A 20,963-nucleotide genomic window follows, 5' to 3' on the forward strand; every position below is an offset into this window, starting at 1 on the left:
CTCCCACCAGAAAATTATGAATATTAAGCCCACTCCACTATCCACCCCTTCCTTGCGTATTAAGCACCCCCTACCACCCTGGAAGTCATGTACCAGGGCCCATTCATTCAGCCCAATGCCCCTTTCTACAGTTTAATGTTCTCCCTCCAGCCACATCTCCCACCATCTGAGCAGTAAAGGAGTAATTAGCAGAAATTACTGCTCTAGGTCCTATATGCTGAGCGGAAGATAGAACACCCCCTACCACCCGCGGGACATCAAAGCTGCCGCTGATAACACCCCCACCCATGGAGGATGGGTAGGTGCCCCAGTGTATTGCTGTGCCCAGGGGCCCACACTGCTGTTAAGACGGCCCTGCATAAGAAAAGCATTCAGTTCTCAGGATCACCCCTACTTAGAGTTTTACCTTACATTTGGTAATTGTCATAACAAAGCAGACATTTACTGAGAATTATAGTCTCTTAAACTGGAAGGAAAAGTTATTGGGAATTAGAGGAATAAATACATTTGCACCTTTACCACATCCTGTCATTATAGTGGCCTCTATAGTATAAGGTTTCTTTGAAGTCTTAAGGTGGGTACACACTAGTGATGTGCACCGGAAATTTTTCGGGTTTTGTGTTTTGGTTTTGGGTTCGGTTCCGCGGCCGTGTTTTGGATTCGGACGCGTTTTGGCGGGTGTGTTTTGGATTCGGGTGTTTTTTTAAAAAAAACCCTAAAAAACAGCTTAAATCATAGAATTTGGGGGTCATTTTGATCCCATAGTATTAGTAACCTCAATAACCATAATTTCCACTCATTTCCAGTCTATTCTGAACACCTCACACCTCACAATATTATTTTTAGTCCTAAAATTTGCACCGAGGTCGCTGGATGGCTAAGCTAAGCGACACAAGTGGCCGACACAAACACCTGGCCCATCTAGGAGTGGCACTGCAGTGTCAGGCAGGATAGCACTTAAAAAAAATAGTCCCCAAACAGCACATGATGCAAAGAAAAAAAGAGGTGCACCAAGGTCGCTGTGTGACTAAGCTAAGCGACACAAGTGGCCGACACAAACACCTGGCCCATCTAGGAGTGGCACTGCAGTGTCAGACAGGATGGCACTTAAAAAAAATAGTCCCCAAACAGCACATGATGCAAAGAAAAAAAGAGGCGCACCAAGGTCGCTGTGTGACTAAGCTAAGCGACACAAGTGGCCGACACAAACACCTGGCCCATCTAGGAGTGTCACTGCAGTGTCAGGCAGGATGGCCCTTCAAAAAAATTGTCCCCAAACAGCACATGATGCAAAGAAAAAAAGAGGCGCACCAATGTCGCTGTGTGACTAAGCTAAGCTACACAAGTGGCCGACACAAACACCTGGCCCATCTAGGAGTGGCACTGCAGTGTCAGGCAGGATGGCACTTCAAAAAAATAGTCCCCAAACAGCACATGATGCAAAGAAAAAAAGAGGCACACCAAGGTCGCTGTGTGACTAAGCTAAGCGACACAAGTGGCCGACACAAACACCTGGCCCATCTAGGAGTGGCACTGCAGTGTCAGGCAGGATGGCCCTTAAAAAAAAATTGTCCCCAAACAGCACATGATGCAAAGAAAAAAAGAGGCGCACCAAGGTCGCTGTGTAACTAAGCTAAGCGACACAAGTGGCCGACACAAACACGTGGCCCATCTAGGAGTGGCACTGCAGTGTCAGGCAGGATGGCCCTTCAAAAAAATTGTCCCCAAACAGCACATGATGCAAAGAAAAAAAGAGGTGCACCAAGGTCGCTGTGTGACTAAGCTAAGCGACACAAGTGGCCGACACAAACACCTGGCCCATCTAGGAGTGGCACTGCAGTGTCAGGCAGGATGGCCCTTCAAAAAAATTGTCCCCAAACAGCACATGATGCAAAGAAAAAAAGAGGCGCACCACAGGTATAGAATGTAGATGGATAGTATACTTAATGACGACACAGAGGTAGGCACAGCAGTGGCCTTCCGTATCGTACTGCTATATATAGTATACTGGTGGACACTGTGTCGGCAAACTGCAAAACTAAAATGCACCACAGGTATAGAATGTAGATGGATAGTATACTTAATGACGACACAGAGGTAGGCACAGCAGTGGCCTTCCGTATCGTACTGCTATATATAGTATACTGGTGGACACTGTGTCGGCAAACTGCAAAACTAAAATGCACCACAGGTATAGAATGTAGATGGATAGTATACTTAATGACGACACAGAGGTAGGCACAGCAGTGGCCTTCCGTATCGTACTGCTATATATAGTATACTGGTGGACACTGTGTCGGCAAACTGCAAAACTAAAATGCACCACAGGTATAGAATGTAGATGGATAGTATACTTAATGACGACACAGAGGTAGGCACAGCAGTGGCCTTCCGTATCGTACTGCTATATATAGTATACTGGTGGACACTGTGTCGGCAAACTGCAAAACTAAAATGCACCACAGGTATAGAATGTAGATGGATAGTATACTTAATGACGACACAGAGGTAGGCACAGCAGTGGCCTTCCGTATCGTACTGCTATATATAGTATACTGGTGGACACTGTGTCGGCAAACTGCAAAACTAAAATGCACCACAGGTATAGAATGTAGATGGATAGTATACTTAATGACGACACAGAGGTAGGCACAGCAGTGGCCTTCCGTATCGTACTGCTATATATAGTATACTGGTGGACACTGTGTCGGCAAACTGCAAAACTAAAATGCACCACAGGTATAGAATGTAGATGGATAGTATAGTATACTTAATGGATGACGAGACAGAGGCACTCTGCACTGTACTCCTCCTATATAATATTAATTACTGGTGGTCCCCAGTCCCCACAATAATAAAGCAGCACACTGAGCACAGATATGGAGTGTTTTTCAGGCAGACAACGTATACTGGTGGTCACTGTCAGCAAAACTCTGCACTGTACTCCTGCTATAGCTGCTCCCCAGTCCCCACAATTAAGCAGTGTGAGCACTCAGCACAGATATGGTATGCAGCACACTAAGCACAGATATGGTATGGAGCGTTTTTTTCAGGCAGAGAACGGATAAAAACTGGTGGTCACTTATCAGCAAAACTCTGCACTGTACTCCTCCTAACAGCTGCTCCCCAATCCTCCCCACAATTAAGCAATAAACCAATCAACTTCTACAATAAACGGAGAGGACACCAGCCACGTCCTCTCCCTATCATCTCCAATGCACAAGTGAAAATGGCGGCGACGCGCGGCTGCTTATATAGAATCCGAATCTCGCGAGAATCCGACAGCGGGATGATGACGTTCGGGCGCGCTCGGGTTAGCCGAGCAATGCGGGAAGGTTCGAACCTGCCTTGGACCCGTGTAGAATGGGTGAAGTTCGGGGGGGTTCGGTTTCCGAGAAACCGAACCCGCTCATCACTAGTACACACTGGCCGATATATCGGCCGTTCTCTTGAACGGCCGATATATCGCGGGTCCGTCGGCCAGTGTGTACAGGCGATATGTCTGTGAACTCCGTCGTTCACAGATATATTGCGTCGGCCCCGCAGCACAGCCGACCGGCAATATATCTACCAATATATTGGTGCGTCGCTGTGTGTGTACAGGAGGTCGAACGACCACCCGTACACATGCTGCAGCAGTCGGCGGTGATTGACAGCTGCTCAGTTCATGACGTCAGTCCCTGAAGGATCGAGCAGTGTGTATGCTCAACACACTGCCCGATCCGTCCATAGATATATCTGCCGATCAATTGATCGGCAAATATATCTATCAGTGTGTACCCACCTTTAGAGAGTGATAAAGTGGAGAGAGATATACTAACAACTAACCAGCTCCTTCAGTAAGTGCAATGTTGCAAGCTGTGTAAAAGAGGTGTAAGAGTTGCGGGAGACTCACGACTTTAAGGGTTATTCCCAACATTCCAGAGAGAGTAGGAGTTTCTCCCACATCCCAATTTATTGTTCGGTGGTGCACAGCCGCCGGCACCGACATTACTGTTATGTTGTGCCTTCAATTAATGTCGATATTATCTTAAACCATAAAGCTATACCTCTAAATGCACTTTTACCATGGAGCCACTGCGGCCGCTGGACTTGATACACACGATACGCACTTTGTACACTATTTGCGTACAGAGTCCCGTACCTTGTACGGACTTAGCGTACAGACGCCGCGCTGGGGGTACAAAGTACACACAGCGCGCGCACACACTCTTGATAAACTTTAAACCTTATTCGTAATACAATGCACTGATATTATTATTTATTACCAGTTATTTATTTATATAGCGCACACATATTCCGCAGCGCTTTACAGAGAATATTCGGTCATTCACATCAGTCCCTGCCCCAGTGGAGCTTACAATCTATATTCCCTATCACATGTACACGCACACACATTCATGCTAGGGTTTAATTTTGTTGGGAGCCAATTAACCTACCAGTATATTTTTGGATTGTGGGAGGAAACCGGAGTACCCGGAGGAAACCCACGCAAGTACGGGGAGAATATACAAACTCCCCACAGTTAGGGCCATGGTGGGAATTGAACCCATGACCTCAGTACTGTGAGGCAGTAATGCTAACCATTACACCACCCGTACTGCCCCAATTATTACACTCTAAACCTTGTGCCGCAAAGCACTGCAATGATATTACACCTTAAACCTTACGCAGCGCTGACGGTATAAAGTACCCGCAGTGCGTACACACCTTATCAATACACTCTTAAACCTTATACAGTTAGGTAATGTAATACGCTTTAAACCCTAGCAGGGAAAAGAGAACACAACACCGATTTGTGTTTAACCGCTGGTTTCTAACGCCACAGTGGATTATTTGAAAGGGGATAACAATACAAATTATACACTACAAGGCTAACAAGATAAATCTACAACAGAATAATGGCTACAGTCAATGTACATACGTGAGAATATTCGCTTGCGCAACCTGGACCAGTCCTCCGCTCATCAGGTAGATAGCGTTCAGAGTCTTCTGACCAGCCAGGGAGCAACAGGCTTTTTATACACTACTTCCATAAACAATACAATGGTTACTGTAATCCCTTTGTCTATTGGACACAGAGATGCATCTTTACACTACAGGAGAGGTCATAGGTTGATTTGAAAAGGTGGGCGATCTCTTTCCCAACTGCTCTTGTGGGTGGTCTCCTCTGGATTCCCGCCGCATACATAATATACAGTAAATACAGTTTATATCTATATTCTACTTCTGCACATAACTATATGCAGGAACATGCGATCTTCTTCTAACCAACACCGGAATGTTACCCTTAAAATACCCTACAGCTGGATACTAGACATCACCTTATAACATACTTGCCTACCTGACCCTCTCCATGAGGGAGAAAATGCTCTGTTCCTGGACTTTCCTGGTAATGTATGATTGCCATCACATGTGGTGAGCTAGGTAATTGATAAGAAAGGTGTTTCACCACAGGTGATGGCAATCATACATTACCAGGAAATTCCAGGAACAGAGAATTTTCTCCCTCGTGGAGAGGGTCAGGTAGGCAAGTATGCCTTTATGACCTTAGTCTGTCCCTTCCTATCATGCAAAGGTGAATCCCTTAGTCCTGGAATCATTTAAACTGTTGATACTTGCTGATGTGGTGCAGGGGGGCTATGTGTACAATGTGCACTATTTGGGTTAAATATGTAATGTTTTGATAACCCTCTATGCACTCACAAACTCCGCCGTAAATACCCATATCACGCGGGAGCGATCATACGCAAATTGCGGATATGTGCACGCACGGCGGAACAAGTGCACGCACAGCTGGAATGTGTGTGTGTTAGTACGTGGTGTGTGTATTACAATATTTTTCGACTTTGACAGTCCACCCTTTGGCAGTCAACAATAACTGCCACTATCTAAACACTAAACAGAAAAATTTACAATACAATATCTACAAATGATTGGATGGTAGGAGGAGAGGTGTAGGTGGGAAATGTATGACCTAGTGGGATAGTAAAAAGCATGCATGTATGAATCCGTGTCTGAGGGTCATGTATCATCGTGCCGTATATGTTCTAGATAAGCTTCAAGGTATTGCGAAGTATACATTAAATCCTTCTTATCCCGTATTAAGGGTCTGTAAGTGGGCCAACAAACACTACCGAGCTCTTTTCGGCTTCTTGTTCCAACAAATGGGGTGCACATTTAGTTGATGATACATGGATGGGGAACATATGTGAGTGCTAATATATGTGGATATCACCTGTCGACTATGTGTGTCACTAACTGAAGGTTGTAGAGATGAAGATACGACACATATCTAAAATACATTCACATAACATTTTCATAATCATTCTTGGGAGTAGTTGATGTCTTTTCCGGATCAATGTATCTGGGCAAAGGGGGATACAAAGGAAAAACGGGTGAAAGAAACGGGCCATGGAATTCATTTGCAATCCTTATCATAACCTTGTCTCTATGGATGGGTCGTAAATTAAATCTGCTGCTGTAACAATGCCCCCGCTCCTTAAACTCATCCAATTTGTGCCGTGCTTGTGCCACGTTAGAATCCGAACACACCTAAATATCAAGCCAATAATTATGACGACTCCCAGTATACAAATGAGAAACTTTCCTACACTCATAATAACATTTTGAGCCCATTCTTCTAAACCTGAGAACCAATTGCGTGGGTTCAACCATGAGACTCAGCTGGTCAGTTCATTACTCACAGCAGTCAGGGTAAGGTTGTGTCTCCTTCGGAACTCCCACTTCAACTGCAAGATATCGTCCATCTTTTGATCGATAATTTCCGTGGGGTCATCAGTGCTGTTTGTAATATACGTGCAGCACTTCACACCATATTGAGTCGCCAAAGTGACACAGTACCCACCCGTCACGGCTGTGATATAATTGAGGACCATCCTATGCTGGATCAGTTCCGTTTTGTAAGCTTGCAACTCCCTTCCTGTATACCTGAAGGTGTCGTCATACATCTCAGTGATATTATCTATCAAGTTCGCTAGCGCATGGATGTACCTATAATTTATAATTCCTCTGGCAGTACGGGTGATGTCTAATGCGAGAAGGAATTGAATCCCGGTGGATTCGTGGATCAAATCAGAGGCTATGTGCTCTGTCCTATCTATGAGGTGTCTCTTAACGATGTGTTCATAATGAGTATGAGTATAAGGAGCCTGAGCACTGCGGTGAACGTCTTTCATCTTATCATGGGTTATGGTCATGACCTCTGGCAACACTCTTCCAATGTAACACAATCCCTCTGAGTTTGGGGCAAGCCACTTATACGCCTTCCTCCCACATATGAAATAGGCATCATCAGGGAGAACATATGGGACGGAATATGACATCACCATATTGCAAACTTTCCAAGTGACAAATCCCATCCCTAACCCTCTCATCTGTTCAGTACAAGTATCCGGTAGTATGATATGCGCACAGTACCCTGGTGATACTTCTCCAACCCGCATGGTCTTGCTTCCTTGAGTATACCTATACCAAAAATACCTTCCACTGTTGGCTATTTGGCGTATAAGTTCAGAGTCTACAGGTATCCTATCAGCTCTGTGCGAAAATGCCATGGTTTGATTATTCCATGTCATCTCCCAATTTCCTGGTGTTCGGAGATTGGAAATGTTGAAACATACCAAGGATCTATCTACATGGTACTGGTGTAGCTTCAAACTAGGAGGCCTAGAAATATTAAATTTCTTGTCCACCGGTCTCCCACCCCGTAATTCGAGTACCTCATCTTTCGCTAAAGGGTACGGTACTAATCCTGACTTGCTCTGACCTTGAGGTACTTGTGAGCACACCCAGCATTCTATTTGGTTTAAAACCTTACCCACTAGTGAGTGGTAATCACTCAATGGATGACGGTCCATGTTGATATTAAGGCTGGACTGACATCTCTGGATGCACCCATCCTCAACTATGTTCTCACAATTTTTACAAATGCAATTCTCCTCAGCCAATAACCCTTCACAGTGCCTCCTAGTTCCCTGACTACCAGATTGTTTTCTGATACTCGCCTTTGCTCGAGTGATGTGTTGCTCTTGGAATTCTACAAATCCGTCCTCGCCATCAGAACCCATTCCAGATCCTTTCTCGACCTCTCTGGGACTGTCACCGAAACAGACTATTCTGGTCAACAACAGGGTTAACAGGAAAACCTGGAACGCAGTCTCTTGGGGTAAGTCCATCTTGTTAAGGGGAGAGAAAGGAAACAAGAAGGGGGAGGAAAAGGGAAGGAGAGAAGGAGGGTAGTAGGAGATGGAGAAAATAATAAAAAGAAAAACTGGTGCCACAACCGCCTCTGGTCTTGTTGTTCTCCGCACTCAGGTGCCGTCTCAACAGTACTGCCTCTCAGCCTTCCTGGAACAGACACTCCAGTGACACGATGTTCTCTACACTCTGCTCTTTGTCACGGGTTCTCTCTGGGTCAGCGACCTTCTTACAGTGAGACGAGTGGACCCAAGTCTCTCTTTCGGCAACCTTTAATGCTGTCGTGCTGGTTAGTAAGACTTGGTACGGTCCTTCCCACCTGTCAATGAGGCAACCTGAGCGTAGAAAATTTTGAATCATTAAATAATCCCCAGGTTCAATGTCATGACAATTACTGTTTGGTAGGTCAGGAATCACCAGCTTTAGATTTCTGTTTTGATTCCTCAGCTGCTGGCTCATCTTAACCAAATATTTTACAGTAACTTCGTTATTGCATTTCAAATCATCCTGGGGGTCTATCATTACATGGGGCTGTCGACCAAAAAGAATCTCAAAGAATCTCAAAGGGTGATAGGTTAAGTGGGGACCTGGAGTGGTTCTGATGCTGTACAATACTAGTGGCAAAGCTTCTGACCACAACAATCCAGTTTCAGCCATCACTTTGCTCTACTTGTTCTTAATGGTGCTGTTTACTCCCTCCACCTTTGCACTCGCTCGCCTGTGGGCGGTACGGAGTGTGCAGCTTGCTATTAATTCCCATCAGTTTACACATAACCTGAAAGACTTCACTTGTAAAATGGGTACCCCTATCGCTTTCAATTATTCTAGGGATACCATATCTGCACACAAATTCCTGCACAATTTTCGTTGCAGTGAACGTAGCAGTATTTGTGGCAGCAGGGAACGCTTCTACTCAATTGGAACACATCAATACAGACTAACACATATTTAAAATTTCTGCAGGGTGGTAACTGTATGAAATCAATCTGTATTACCTGAAAAGGGCCATCTGTCAGCGGGATATGGGATGGTTCTGTTGGTATTGACTTTCCAATATTCTTCATGTCATTGCTCTCTTACCCGCATGAGAAGAGAATCCTGGCGCACACCAGTAGGCTCTCACCAGCTTACACATACCCTCTTTACCCAGATGAGTCAGACCGTGTGCCGCCTAAGCTAAGCTTGGAAGATATGCTGTGGGGGCCACTGGCTTACCCTGTCCATCTGTCCAGAGTCCTGAGGACTCCTGGCCATACCCCTTTGACCTCCAGACTGCCTTTTCCTGTGGAGAACACAAATTTTGCATTTCACTTCATTTTTGTGTGTTGACGGTGTTGAATATCATCAGTGATGTGATATCTGTTTGTATGGGGGTGCTGGCTGCTGATTTAGCAGCTTCGTCTGCCCGGCTGTTACCAAGTGACACTGGGTCTTGACTGTAAGTGTGGGCTTTGCACTTGATAACAGCCACTCTGTCTGGTTCTTGTATCGCTGTTAGAAGCCTTTTTATATGGGATGCATGCGCTACAGGTGTGCCAGCTGCGGTCATGAAATTTCTGAGGCACCATAGGGCCCCGAAATCATGCACTACTCCAAAGGCATACCTAGAATCTGTATATATATTGGCTGACTTTCCCTTGGCCAATTCACACGCTCTGGTTAGGGCGACCAGCTCAGCAACTGGTGCTGAGTGCGGTGGACCCAGGGGTTCAGCTTCTATGATACCTCTGTCATCTACGACTGCGTATCCAGTACACAGGTCTCCCGAGTCCGTATGTCTGTGGCAACTACCGTCAATGTAAAAAGTAAAATCTACGCCTTCCAGTGGGTTGTCACTAATGTCGGGTCTTGCAGTGAAAGTCTGGTTCAGATATTCCATACAATCATGTGTGTCAGTGTCTGTACTAAATCCTCCTTCACCATCATTCTCATCCTCCACCCTTTGTGCCTGTCCAGGCACACCTGGCAGATAAGTTGCAAGATTTAGTGCGCTGCATCTCTTTATGGTGATGTTTACAGGGGCCATTAGTGCTAATTCCCACCTTGTAAACCGTGCAGATGAGACATGTCTGGTTTGGGCAGAGTTCAGTAAGGCTGACACTGCATGAGGTGTATGGATGGTCAGGTTGTGTCCTAACACTACATCTTCGCTTTTACTCACTAGCAAAGCTATCGCTGCAACACTTCGCAAGCATGTGGGGAGAGACCGCGCTACGGTGTCCAACTGTGCACTGTAGTATGCTACCGGCCTGCTGGCATCACCATGTCTCTGGGTTAGGACACCTGCCGCACACCCAGCACTTTTCGTAACGTACAATTCAAAGGGTTTCCCATAATCTGGCATGCCTAATGCAGGTGCCTGTGATAGGCACTGTTTAAGTCTCTCAAATGCCAGTTCGGACTCATCTGTGTGAGAGATCCGATCTGGTTTGTTCGAGGAGACCATTTCTTGCAAAGGTAAAGCCAGTATGGAGAACCCTGGGATCCAGTTTCGGCAGTACCCACACATTCGAAGAAAAGTGCGGATCTGTTGCTGGGTTTGTGGCAGAGTCATGTCACGAATCGCCTGTATTCTGTCAGTGGTGAGGTGTCTAAGTCCTTGTGTCAAGCAATGTCCCAAATATTTTACCTTGGTCTGGCACAACTGCAACTTGTCCTTTGAAACCTTGTGTCCCGTATTAGAAAGGTGAAACAGAAGCTGTTTCGTGTCTTTCAAGGACGATTCAAGTGAATCAGAACACAGCAGTAAGTCATCTACGTAATGTATTAATACTGATCCGCTCTCAGGTTGAAAGGATTGTAAACAGTCATGCAAAGCCTGGGAGAAAATACTTGGGCTGTCAATGAAACCTTGGGGTAGGCGAGTCCAGGTGTACTGTACTCCCCTGTATGTAAATGCGAACAGGTATTGGCTGTCAGGGTGCAGAGGTACAGAAAAGAAAGCAGAACAGAGGTCAATTACAGTGAAAAATTTTGCAGTAGGGGGAATTTGCATGAGAATGATAGCTGGATTTGGCACTACAGGGAATTGGCTCTCAACTATCTTGTTTATCCCCCTTAGATCCTGCACTAGCCTGTAACCCCTCCTCCCACTCTTTTTCACAGGGAAGATGGGACTATTGGCAGTGCTGGAAGTCCTAACTAGGATGCCCTGTTGTAGCAAGCGCTCTATGACTGGGTATACTCCTAATTCCACCTCTGGCTTCAGAGGATACTGAGGGATTTTTGGAGCTATCCTACCATCTTTTACTTGCACTACTACAGGAGCTACATTTGCCATCAATCCAGTGTCTTGTCCATCTTTGGTCCAGAGGGATTCCGGTATCTGGGAGATCATTGCCTCTACCTTGGATGGACACTAGTCAATAACAGCAGAGTGTGACATTACTTACACAAAGAAATGTCTCAGCGCTATTTGCTGGGTAGAAATAAGTACACATAAATTAAAATCAACATAAAGGAACATACTAATTAATAGCAGCTGTTAAAAGGGAGAGTACTCCACCCTTGAATGACAAAAACTAAATACACAAATCACAGCGCTTTTTAAAAAGATATGTACCTTTATTAATACAATATAAAAAATTCAATAGTTATAATAACAAATCTCATCCTGCGTTCCGGTCAGTCCTTCCTTCTCTGAGGAAGCCGCTGAATGCACTAAAGGCGGAGAAACGCGTAAGAGACCCCCAATACTTGTCCGGTACCGGTCCGACTTTGCAACTACCTGCAGGCACCTTTCCAATACTTGGACACTCCAGATATGACACCTTTAATGGGATAATAAAGCACCAGGAGCCGGGAGATACCAATACATGGAACCAGAGGTCAAAACAGGTTTTATACTTACCTACTTGTGTGGATCACTGCCATTGTTTCAACGTTAAAGAAAACAGCATGCTGTACTAACTACTAAACATTAACTTTAACAATTGTTGCAACTAATCAGCCAATATCAGTGATACTAACTACTGCACCGCTAATTATTCTTAACTATTTAAAGTCAAGAGATTGACTAATCAGCTGAGCTTGAAAAGCCTATATACTAACCATACTAATAAGGCTGGGAGTTACAATTGCATTTGTGTTTAATGCTCTGCAGGACTGACCGGAACGCAGGATGAGATTTGTTATTATAACTATTGAATTTTTTATATTGTATTAATAGAGTGTGACATTAACCTTTGTGGGGTGTCTAACATATCCTGCACTTCCTGAACGTGATTCTCGGGTATATCCAAGAAGACACCCTCAGGAGTACAATATATGACACACCTCATTTTACACAATAAATCTCTCCAAAGTAGATTAGTCGGAGCCAATGCAGCCAGCAAAAAGGAATGCTTGGTCTGCAAAGGCCCTATCGTAATCTCCGCTGATCTACTTAAAGGGTAGTGTTTCACTATTCCTGTTACTCCCATTGCTGAAATTGTTTTACCCGTGGTTTTCATACCTACCGTCGAATTTAACACTGACCTGGCCGCCCCTGTATCTACAAGAAAAGGTAATGATCTACCAGCTACATCAACTGTGACCTCAGGTTCACTACCAAGGCTAGCAATCAACTTCACTGGCTGCAGACTACAGGTGTGGCCCAACCCCTATTGTATACTGTGACCCTCCCGCAGCGCGCTGGCAGCTACAATATGTGAGGGGGTAACTGAGAATTTTCGGAGACCTGCCAGTCCCTCCTAGGTGGATACCTCCTTCTTTCCCCTGTGTGTGGCTCATAATTTTTCCTATGTGATCCCTGATCCCAATTACGTGTATCATAATGTGGTTCATATCCTGGTCTAGGGGGTCGGTATACCTTATGTGTGTCCTTATACCTACAATTCCGTGCATAATGTCCTTCCTTCTTACAGTTATAGCATAACACTACACGTAACTTACCATCAGGGGTCTGGGGTTTTGGCTGATGCGGCTTCGTTGTAAGGGCATTTATACTTACTGCCATCAGCTTATCCCCCTGTGACTCCCTGTGCTTAATGATGTTCCGATCGTGCTCGATAGCGGACTCTCTTAATGCAGCCACCGAGATACCTCTCCAGTTAGGCAGAGAGGTCTGTACCCTTGTTCTCAACGTTTCTTTTAACCCATCCATTAATACTGACACAGCTACCTCCCTGTGATGTACATTTTCCTTAATGTCCTCGACCCCAGTGTATCTAGCCATTTCCTGCAGTGCCCGGTGGAAATATTCAGATGCCGTTTCACCTTCTTTTTGTCTTATGGAAAAGATTTTATTCCATTTGACAACAATAGGGAAATATACTCCTAATTGCAGATTGATCTGTCGTACGTTCTCCTGAGTGTACTCATCAGTGAGAGGTACTTCTGCGTCTAATTTACAATCAGTAATGAATTTCACGGGGTCAATAGATCCTTTCTGGGATCGGGAAATTCAGACATAATTGTCCTCAATTCTGTCTGGGACCAAGGACAATGCATAGCAATGTTCCTGATGGGAGTGACTCCCTGAGCGTCAGTCCTCCCATTGGGGACTGCGATCACCCTGACAGGATTTAGTTCAATTACATCATTCTGAGTTGCTTCTACAATGTGAGGTGCAATAGTCTCTGCATAATGTATGGTACCGTACTTACCTGTGGACACGACCTCACCTATCCCTCCGCTAGGGGCCTTCACTACTGATCTTACTGGTTGGGCCGTGCCCACCTGAGTGTTCTGTATGGTGGCTGCTAGAGAGAGTGCCGATATCGTGCTGGGCTCATCTTCTTGCTCGCAGTCCTGAGGAAAGTTTAAAATGGAATACAACTTGCACGGGTTAGCATTAGTACATTTATCAACTATACTCTTATTATATACCAGTATGCCATTGTCTGTAGCCACTTTCTCCCCTACAATATACGGTGGTGGTGGTGCGGTTGCCATCATTTTCCTGCTAGGTTTGGAACCTGCTGCGTGAGCTAGTTCCCTTTGCATATCGCCCTCTTGCTGCCATAAATTTAAACAGTTTGTGTGTCTGACCCTTTGCTTTCGGGATTTTATCAGACATATCCTAACCCCTAAATTCTGCAATACCTCTGGTTCAAAACTGCCTACCTTAGGGAATGGTTCCCTATCTTCCGCAGTCATACGTTCCCATTCATTGCACAAAATTTCTGTGTGTGGTCCATGCTTCTCACACATTATGTACCTCGCCGACCCCCTGGGCCACGGAATGTCAACCTGAACCCTGGTTGAACGTCCCTTACTTGAGCAATTGGCCCCCATATTTTGCAGGTATTGCCGTCCCGGATAATCCTACAAAAAACCAAAATACTCAATATAAGGCAACGGTGAAAGTTCTACGAGTGCTTTCACCCACTCACCGCCCACGTTGGCCAATACTATCAAATACTGTCGTCAGCGAAGGTAGTACCCAACCTAGGGCCCCTATGTAACCTCTATTCACTGGAAGTATATGGGAGTGACTTACCCTCTCCAGTAAATATTGGTTGTTGGAGATTTCCTGAGTGAGACCAGCGAAACTCCCTTAAAATAAAAAATGTTTACACAAATCACGCTTACGTATGCTATATCCAGCGCTAATGATCCCACGATTTTACACAAACCTCGTAAAAAGGGTATCACGTTGCGCTAAGTATTGCACCCACGAGCACAGCGTATAGGTAACTGTTACTTATCCGCCATACGACCAATGGAATCGATTTTTCAGGCTGCGAAACCTCAGCCGGAGCGTATCAATCAAATGGCCTATATGGGTATCTTCGCTAACCCCCTGGGCTGCGGCACCAAAACAAAAACTTTGCTGACCTTTGGTCTGCGGTATTCTAAACCTTCGCTGACCTGGCCTGCGGTATCTGCTACCTTGCTCCTTTGTACTTCAATTTATTTTTAACGTGAGCCAGCAAATTCTCACGCCACCAAGTCTCCACTGACCTGGTGTACCACCTCTACGGGATCCCGATTTCTCTGGGTCCACAAAACCTTTATTATGTTTGCACAATCACGCTCGTTCACTCAAATACACTTTGGTTTTTCTGTACAGAAAATTAACTTTCATTCAGATAAACAGCCTCAGTACCAGAGGTAATACAGTAAAAAAGGTATTCTTTAAACTAAATCTTGGACACTGAGCAATTTGTGCTATTGTCGCGTGGCTACCGTCCCGCGCCTAAACTAAACAATGTTATTGTGTAATTTGTACTTTAGCGGCCGTACCCTTACGCACGTTGCGTAAACATTCGATCATGCGTATGTCTTTACATTGCGTACGCAGTCCCGTACTTTGTCCGAGACACGTGTACAAAGACCGTACATCCGCAGTAGTACAAATCCCACACTTCTATAAATGTAAGCGATATTACCTATAATCGTTTACTTAACATAACACAGTATCTTTCTGTATAAACCTGTTTAACTAGGCCAGACTGTATTTGTGTTTTACGTTTACTTCCTTAATATCTAGTCTATATTTTAACTAAATAGCAACAAATTTCTCAGCACAGGTCAAAATGAATCTAATAATCAATACTTATGGCAACAATGCGAGCAGGTATACAAAGTACAAAGTACAGGTGTATGCGTGTGTTGTGTGCGCATTTGGCCCCAAACAGAAATTCACAGACTTTTAAAATAGCTTTGCGTATTTACCTTACGGATCCCACCAGCATCCCTACAAACCATGCAGAGCAGACGCCATCTTATCAGCAATTGAGATAGGGTTTACCAGTGTATTCTACGGCCAGGAAAAGGCTTACGTAGGATACCTGTCCGCCCTTTGCTGATAGATAAAGTCTGCTTTCACCTGCCAGGTTGTGGGTATGAGGAAAAACCGGACGATGCCCCCAACTGATAATGTCGATATTATCTTAAACCATAAAACTATACCTCTAAATGCACTTTTACCATGGAGCCACTGCGGCCGCTGGACTTGATACACACGATACGCACTTTGTACGCTATTTGTGTACAGAGTCCCGTACCTTGTACGGACTTAGCGTACAGACGCCGCACTGGGGGTACAAAGTACACACAGCGCGCGCACACACTCTTGATAAACTTTAAACCTTATTCGTAATGCAATGCACTGATATTATTACACTCTAAACCTTGTGCCGCAAAGCACTGCAATGATATTACACCTTAAACCTTACGCAGCGCTGACGGTATAAAGTACCCGCAGTACGTACACACCTTATCAATACACTCTGAAACCTTATACAGTTAGGTAAGGTAATGTAATACGCTTTAAACCCTAGCATGGAAAAGAGGACACAACACCGATTTGTGTTTAACCGCTGGGTTCTAACGCCACAGTGGATTATTTGAAAGGGGATAACAATACAAATTATACACTACAAGGCTAACAAGATAAATCTACAACAGAATAATGGCTACAGTCAATGTACATATACGTGAGAATATTTGCTTGCGCAACCTGGACCAGTCCTCCGCTCATCAGGTAGATAGCGTTCAGAGTTTTCTGACCAGCCAGGCAGCCACAGGGTTTTTATACACTACTTCCATAAACAATACAATGGTTACTGTAATCCCTTTGTCTATTGGACACAGAGATGCATCTTTACACTACAGGAGAGGTCATAGGTTGATTTGAAAAGGTGGGCGATGTCTTTCCCAACTGCTCTTGTGGGTGGTCTCCTCTGTATTCCCGCCGCATACATAATATACAGTAAATACAGTTTTTATCTATATTCTACTTCTGCACATAACTATACGCAGGAACATGCGATCTTCTTCTAACCAACACCGGAATATTACCCTTAAAATACTCTACAGCTGGATATTAGACATCACCTTATAACCTTAGTCTGTCCCTTCCTATCATGCAAAGGTGAATCCCTTAGTCCTGGAATCATTTAAACTGTTGATACTTACTGATGTGGTGCAGGGGGGCTATGTGTACAATGTGCACTATTTGGGTTAAATATGTAATGTTTTGATAACCCTCTATGCGCTCACAAACTCCGCCGTAAATACCCATATCACGCGGGAGCGATCATACGCAAATTGCGGATATCTGCACGCGCAGCGGGAATGTGTGTGTGTTAGTACGTGTTGTGTGTATTACAATATTTTTCGACTTTGACACTTCATTATGACAGGCTGGTAACTAGTGTACAATAAACACACTTGAGAACAGTGGTTCCAATTAATACCAAAATGACACGTCTTCGCCTCCCACAGTATATTTTTTGTTGCAGCTTTACATATCCTTTACTCTCTTTACAGGCTAGAAAGCAAGTCCGCATAGTGAGCACTGATCGCTGTAGCTCTCACTTGCTCTGGACATCTCTGGAATGTGGCATATGTCGTTGTGAAGGTAAATATTATATTTTAGTTGTTAGGCTCCACAAGGTGTACCCAGTGCCATACAAGAGGTATACATAAGGCATCTACAGTATATCCGGAAAGTATTCACAGCGCTTCACTTTTTCAACATTTTGTTATGTTACAGCCTTATTCCAAAATGGAATAAATTAATTGTGGTAAATTCAGTTGATTGGACATGATTTGGAAAGGCACACACCTGTCTATATAAGGTCCCACACTTGACAGTGCATGTCTGAGCACAAACCAAGCATGAAGTCAAAGAAATTGTCTGTAGACCTCCAAGACAGGATTGTCTCGAGGCACAAATCTGGGGAAGAGAACAGAAAAATATCTGCTGCTGTGAAAGTCCCAATGAGCACAGTGGTCTCCATCATCCGTAAATGCGCGCCTAAACCCGAAAGTAATGGGTGCGATCAGCGCGATAAGTGAGGACATTTGAATATCACCACGCAATCTCCCGTCACTATAGATGGGAGATTAGAGGTGCGATAACATTTGAATTCCCCACTAAGACTGATGCGGGAGTAAATCTAGGAATGTTAAATAGTATACAAAATTGGTGTTAGTTCCCAGGAAACAGAACCTTTGGGAATCAGTACTGCTTGAGCTGGGAGTTTATCTCTCATTGCGAACCTTGGACAAAAGTGTTATTAATGACCATAATAAGGAACACGTTTACTAACTAACAGTGCGACAGTCAATGGATGATGATTACTATTTTATTTTATAACTGTTTTTTTTATTTTGTTGAAGTTATTTGAAATATTATATTGCTGTTATATTATTCTTGTGTTCAGAGCCTACTGCTGGCTCTTCGTTGGGGAGAAGCTGCTTGACACTAATGCCTTACACTCTGGTGACTCACTACAAGATTACTGTCCCACGCCCAGTACTGCTGGTCCCTTCACTGCTAGGACGAATATTGAGTGAGAAGCTATGTACAAACAAAGACTTCATGAAGTGTGATACAGGTATGGTCATAACCCCTTAATCCTGTTTGTCCTGAAAACTAACTCTTAATGCCTTTCCCTGTGTTACACTCTGCCTAGTAGCTATAAATATTATCATGATTCACTGCAGTGTTGTATGCAGATTTCTCTGTGTTCTCACCATAAATGCATTACTCCTAGAGTGCCTGACAGATGCTGAATATGCTGCGCGATACCAGCGTGGGGAAATTATTGGTGTAAAAGAGGGAGAGGGCATACGCTGCTGCTTCACTAGACAGAACGTGGAATCAGTAGCCCAGCAGGTAAGACAGTCACATTGTTTTGGAATAGATAATATTGCGGCATCCAGGTGATCGAAGATTTTTTTTAAACTATGGCTTACTCCACAGAATGCGCACTGTATCCTAGAACTCGGTCTTTCCTGTCTCTCCTCTTTGATCCGCGTTGGTATCAATCCTATTATAGTGCATATCCCTCTGACTGAGAAGAGCACCAAAAAACTGAGGTGAGTACAATTTATTGCACAGCAATCTATTGTTTACCATAAATAAACTAGCCAATCTTTTACATATTTACTGAGCATGACATTTGTACACAGATGAGTGAGCCTTCACCTGTTCTAGGTAATAAAATGTGTACAGTATGTGGACCACGGATAACTGGCGCCGGGATGACGACAAGTACTTAAAGCTTTTCATAAGCGCTGGCAGTACAACTACGATGGTTTATCATCATATTTACAACTGTACTGGCGGCATGTATAAGGTACTTTATGGAACATTTCACATTAGTCGATCTCCTGGCATTTTGGGGTTCAGCTAGGTATTGCCACCATTAGAAATATCAACAAGACCGCTGCATAACCATGTAAGCACACCTATCCTCTGGTTATTGTGGAGAGTTGAGATTGATTAGGGAACTAGTTTGGTAAAGTACCATTTCTATCTCTTACCATTTCAAGAGTCACCATGGTATGATCTGAGTGCAGGTTTGTCACTCTGGAACCACTGATTCTGAGACCATTAGATATGCATTAAACCCTGATCCTGGGAGTGATAGTGCTGGTAGACCCACCCATGCAACTATTAGATCCAGCCGAGTACATATACGATGATGGTGGAGTGTGAGGAAGACACTTTGGTCCTACTGTAGGCACCCAGTTCACAGACCACACGTATAACTCACATAAATGCAAGACTCCCAACTGTGAGTAGATACTCTTCATTCTACAAAGCATCACAAATCTGTTGAATTTCAGCATGGGGTTCTGCTATGAGTACTGGATGAAGAGGTACAGTAGAAGTCTGACAGCCAGAGATAAATCAGAGACAGCTTAATTGATTTTTATATTTGGTCAAATGCTTTCCGGCATTTCAGGCAGATGTTGGAGGGATTGCCTGACTTCTGTCATGTGTGGTGGACATCTGTAGAATTGTCTGTCCAGATATTGGTTGGATTTGAGGGACCTGATACTTTACATTCTATTCATAATCCTTCCCCTATCTCTCAAATACCATGTGTTGCATGTAACCACCCTGACATGACTAAACACCAATCCAAGTTCATTTGTCAAATGACTCTAGTTGCCACCTTCTCCTCCTTGGCTCCACCCCACCCCTTTTTCTTTTCTTCTCCCCAGTGTCTCTCCTGGGCTCCACCGCCACCCTCCCACTCTCTTTTCTCTTCCGCAGTCTCTCTCCCTTTCTTTGCCCTAGTCCTCTATTCTTCCTACAATAAAACACCCAATCCTTAAACTGTTCTGAACTCACATTTATATCAGAATTGTTGAATTTTTTTGTTACTGTGAGCATGTTGATGTGCATACATGTTTGCATTTGAATAAATAAAACCAGATCCTAACAGATGACCAACCTAGCAAAAATAGGAAACCATTATTCAAAGAACCATGTTAGTACAATGCCCGGCATACCCTTTATGACATTTTAAAGGCTGTTGTAGATGTATGTTATACAGTATGTGGATTGCATCATAGCTATCCGCTGGTCATATCGGAAGTGTTTGTTATATGGAATGTGTTGTCTGACCCAGTGTGCAGTAAGACCTGTGGTGATTTGAACACAGACCACTTTATCCCAGATGTGGCATCTCCCAATACATCTGTAGAGAATTTACCTCTGTGCATACATCCAGAGTCCATGTACACAGAGTCACAGTTGTAGTTGAGATGCATGGTCTGAGAAATGTCTTGACAATGTATTGGGCGTTCCGGGGCAAGTGACTGGGAGATGGCTATGGGGACACACGGAGATGGACCGTCTTATGGACATGTTATCACAGTGTCCCAGGTGTGTCACTGAACTGGTTGTAAACTCGGATTCATAATCACTTACAATGGAGGCCCTAGCATGGGACTGGTGCACGTTTAAATGGTGAGATCCATGGTTTATGTACTGTATATTGACACAACAAGCAGTATTTGAGCATCTAAACATTCTCAAAGTGGGTTTTTCT

General features: G+C 44.2%; 1 protein-coding gene across 2 annotated transcripts in view; it reads left to right on the plus strand.

Moving 5' to 3' along the window:
* Positions 1–20,963, plus strand: part of CARD14 (caspase recruitment domain family member 14) — a 230,857-nt gene that overhangs the window by 206,823 nt on the left and 3,071 nt on the right. For both annotated transcript variants that reach the window (XM_063961289.1, XM_063961287.1), the window contains exons 16-19: positions 17,440–17,530; positions 18,339–18,512; positions 18,672–18,793; positions 18,881–18,996. In XM_063961289.1, coding sequence (XP_063817359.1) covers positions 17,440–17,530; positions 18,339–18,512; positions 18,672–18,793; positions 18,881–18,996 — 503 coding nt within the window. The remainder of the gene's footprint in view (positions 1–17,439; positions 17,531–18,338; positions 18,513–18,671; positions 18,794–18,880; positions 18,997–20,963) is intronic.

Source organism: Pseudophryne corroboree, chromosome 3 (genome assembly GCF_028390025.1).
Source record: "Pseudophryne corroboree isolate aPseCor3 chromosome 3, aPseCor3.hap2, whole genome shotgun sequence".
In the NCBI taxonomy this organism is placed as follows: domain Eukaryota; kingdom Metazoa; phylum Chordata; class Amphibia; order Anura; family Myobatrachidae; genus Pseudophryne; species Pseudophryne corroboree.